Source organism: Lathamus discolor, chromosome 1 (genome assembly GCF_037157495.1).
Source record: "Lathamus discolor isolate bLatDis1 chromosome 1, bLatDis1.hap1, whole genome shotgun sequence".
Taxonomy (NCBI): domain Eukaryota; kingdom Metazoa; phylum Chordata; class Aves; order Psittaciformes; family Psittacidae; genus Lathamus; species Lathamus discolor.
Window position 1 is genome coordinate 164,116,980 of NC_088884.1, and position 3,519 is coordinate 164,120,498.

Sequence of the window (3,519 nt, forward strand, 5' to 3'; positions counted from 1 at the left end):
GGATGCAGAGGGATGCCCAGTATCCCTTAGTGCATCCCCAGCCCTGGCTGCTGCAGATGCTTGTGCTTGCACACGCGTGCCTGTGCACATGGGTGGTGTGGATGCGATGGGGGGATGCGGGCAGGGTGCTGGGGGGGGGGGGGTGATGTTGTGCACACCGAGAGCAGCGATTTGATAAAAATATCGCGATTTTCGGTTAAAAAGAGCTGGAAAAGGGAGAAAAAAAAAAAAAAACACGGAGGGAGAGAAAAGGGGGAGGGGAAGGGAGGGGGCACCGCGTCACGGGAGAGATTTCCTTATTGGGACTCCCTAGCCTACATCCTGAGTCCATATATGGGCATTTACGTCACGGCAGCCTCACTGGGGACTCCAGAAATGGCTGCGGCGGAAGGTCGGAGCAGCCCCGCTGCAGCTATAAAGGGAGCGCAGGGGAGGCAGAGCCGGGCGTCCGCTCGGGCTGCCGCTGCTGCCTGCCCCTGCCCGGCCCCCCGGGACCTGATACCCCTCCTCCATCACCCCGGGGTGCAGCATCGCTGCCCGCACCCGGCCCCGGCATCCCCCCATTGCCACGAGCATCCCGGAGCATCCCTGGCATCTACGCCGAGCACCCCCCGGCTCGGTCCGGGTACCGCAAGCACCCCCCCGCTCGCCCCGAGCATCCCTCTCCTTCCCTTGAGCATCCCTTTATTCCCCCCGAGCATCCCCCTATTCCCCCTTAGCATCCTCCTTCTCCCTTGAGCATCCTCCTGCTCCCTCCGAGCTCGCTCCAGCCCGGCCCCCCCCCGCTCCGGCCGTGCTTCCAAAGGAGATGCTCAACGTTATGGATTTTTCCTGCTCGGATCCTCTTTACTCCAAATACGAGGAAAGCTGCGAGCTGAAACCCGGGAACCTGCAAGGCTTGGGGCAGGCTGAGCAGCAACTCCTGGCAGAAGGCGATTTCCTCGGAGGTAAGGACCGGAGGGGGCCGGGCAGGGATGAGGGATCCTGCTGGGAGTGGGAGCTGCAGCCAGGAACCGGGAATCTTTCCCCTCTCTATCCCCCTAGTCCCTGGATAGGGGTTCAACAGCCCCCCACTATCCATGGGGGGTTCCTGCTGGGGAAGGGGGGTGAAGCCCAGGTCTCTCCATGCATCCCTGGGGACTCGTCTAGGATGGGGACCTCGCAGTGGCGCAACATCAGCATCCTGCTGCTCCCTTGTATCCCGCCCCCAGCCCTGCATCCCTGCATCCCTGCATCCCTGTAACCATGGTCCCTCTGTGTCCCCAGGTGAGGTGCTGGGCACCCCGATGAGTGGCGGGGCTGTGGATTACTCCCTGCTGGGCAGCCAGCCCTCCCCTTCGCTCAGCTACACCGGCAGCTTCTTCATCAAAGCGGTACCGGAGCATCCCCAGGACCAGGAATCCCTCTTCAACCTGATGTCAGGGATCCTGGGCATCTCCCCCTTCGCCTCCTCCGAGGGCCACCAAAGGCATCTGGATGCTCTTTATCCATGTCCCGATGTGGCTCAGAGCCAGCTGGACCTTTATCCTAACTGCCAGCCGGAAATGAACGGATCCACCCAAACCCCATTCCCGGAGCAGGGCTACGGCAGCTTCCCCACTCCGGATGCTGCTCAACCCCTGCAGGCACAGCCCACCTTGGCAAACACCTCCCAGTGCTTCTTCCAACCCAAGCTCCTGGACAGCAAGCAGGACATCAAGCTGCCCTCTGGCTCCCCACCCCTGGACAAGTTTAAAGCCTCCTGCACCCAGTGGGAGCCCATCACCCAGCATCAGGCCTACTTGCCCTCTGGTTACCCATCTCCCGAAGCATTCCCGGCTGGAGAAAGCAGCCAGGGGCTGTTCCATGCACTGGGCTCCAAGATGGAGAGCGTCTTGTCCGTGAGCTGCCAGTCGGAGCTCGGCAGCCTGGCCGAGGATGCTCCCTGCTTCGGGACCCATCTGGGCTTCGGCTGCGAGCCAGAGAACTTCCCAGCCGACACCAAGATCCACAACCTCCCTCCTCCGTTGATCCCGGAATTCGACGCTTCCTTAACCCAGCCCGAAGTCCTGCCGGGGCTGATGAGCTCCGCCGAGCTCCTCCATCCTCATCCCTCTCCCTCTGTCCCCACCACGGACTTTTTGGGCCACGCCACCTCTTCCTCCATCCCTTCCCTGCTTCCCACCACCCCTCCCGCCTTGGCCGAGCCCAAGAAGAAGACTCGCCGGACCAAGTGCTCTTCCAAATGCTTCTGCCCTAAGCCCCACGAGAAAGCATTCGCCTGCCCCGTGGAGAACTGCATCCGGAGCTTCGCCCGCTCGGATGAGCTCAACAGGCACCTCCGCATCCACACGGGCCACAAACCCTTCCAGTGCCGCATCTGCCTGCGGAACTTCAGCCGCAGCGACCACCTCACCACCCACATCCGCACCCACACGGGCGAGAAGCCCTTCTCCTGCGACACCTGCGGGCGCCGCTTCGCCCGGAGCGACGAGAAGAAGCGTCACAGCAAGGTGCACCTCAAGCAGAAAGCCCGCACCGAGGAGAAGCTCAAGGGCTTGGGGTTCTTCTCGGTGGGGCTCTCCTTCGGGACGCTCTGAAACGCCGGCACTGGGACGCGGCGCTTCCCGACGTTCCCCCCGAGCATCTCGTGGAGGAGCCGGGGTGGGACCATCCTCCTGGGGTGGCCCTGGAGAAGAGGATGGCGAAGGAGCGGGCCCGTGGTGGGATGGAGAGGGCCGCGCGGGAGGTGGATGTGGTGCCCCGGCGCTGGACCGAGGTGGGATGCGGCAGCTCCGGTTGCCCCGGAGCCATCTCCAAACTGCAGGGACTGAGTCGTTTTTATAGCTCCTATTCCAAGGAGGGGGAAATGAAAACCCATGGACAGAAAGAGATGGGTTTTATACCCCCAGCCCCATGGACAATGTGTGTTTGTAGCGACCTGACTGGGGTTCCCCCTGCCAGCACTTTACAGGATGCTCCTGATGGGTTATCCACCACCCAGCACAGCTGGGGGCTGCGGCAGCACCGACCCTTCCTCCCAAAGGAGGGAGATGCCAGCAGGCTCCAGCAGCCGGTGCCTGATGGTCCCTTTGGAAAGGTGATGTCATTATCATGATTATTATTGCTGTTATTATTATCCTGTTTGTAAATGGGAAAAAGCCTCTATCGGGATGAGAAAATCCTGTCTATTTTTCTAATTAAAGATTTGAGCTGATCCGAGACCTCTCTGCCTTGTTCCTGCCTTTATATCCCGTTGAGCAGCTGATGCCGGTGGGATTTCCATCGCTTTTGACATCTCATATGGGGGAAAAGGTGCTTAAACAGTTAGCAGAGAGAGGAAAATCAATCAGAGCAGTGGGGGGGTTGTGGCCCTCATCCCGAGCATCCCAAACCCCCTCGGTGGGTGGCTTATCCCAGGAGAAGGGTCTTGTCCGGGCGCAGAACAGGGAAGGGATCCCTGCTCCCGGCTCAGAAAACAGGGCCGTGGCTCTGGGTTTATTCCAATAGGAACAAACCCTGGAGGGATCTGCCCTACTT

General features: G+C 60.9%; 1 protein-coding gene across 1 annotated transcript; it reads left to right on the forward strand.

Moving 5' to 3' along the window:
• Window positions 1-776: 776 nt before the first annotated feature.
• Window positions 777-3,184, forward strand: EGR4 (early growth response 4). Its single transcript, XM_065665326.1, has 2 exons — window positions 777-947; window positions 1,267-3,184. Exons 1-2 carry the CDS (start codon window positions 809-811, stop codon window positions 2,577-2,579), a joined length of 1,452 nt encoding a protein of 483 aa, XP_065521398.1. The 5' UTR covers window positions 777-808; the 3' UTR covers window positions 2,580-3,184.
• Window positions 3,185-3,519: the final 335 nt, after the last annotated feature.

Coding starts and splice junctions, on each gene's coding strand:
- EGR4 (XM_065665326.1), top strand. CDS start 809: ATGCTCAACGTTATGGATTTTTCCTGCTCGGATCCTCTTTACTCCAAA. Junction 948..1,266: donor AGAAGGCGATTTCCTCGGAG/GTAAGGACCGGA, acceptor CTGTGTCCCCAG/GTGAGGTGCTGGGCACCCCG.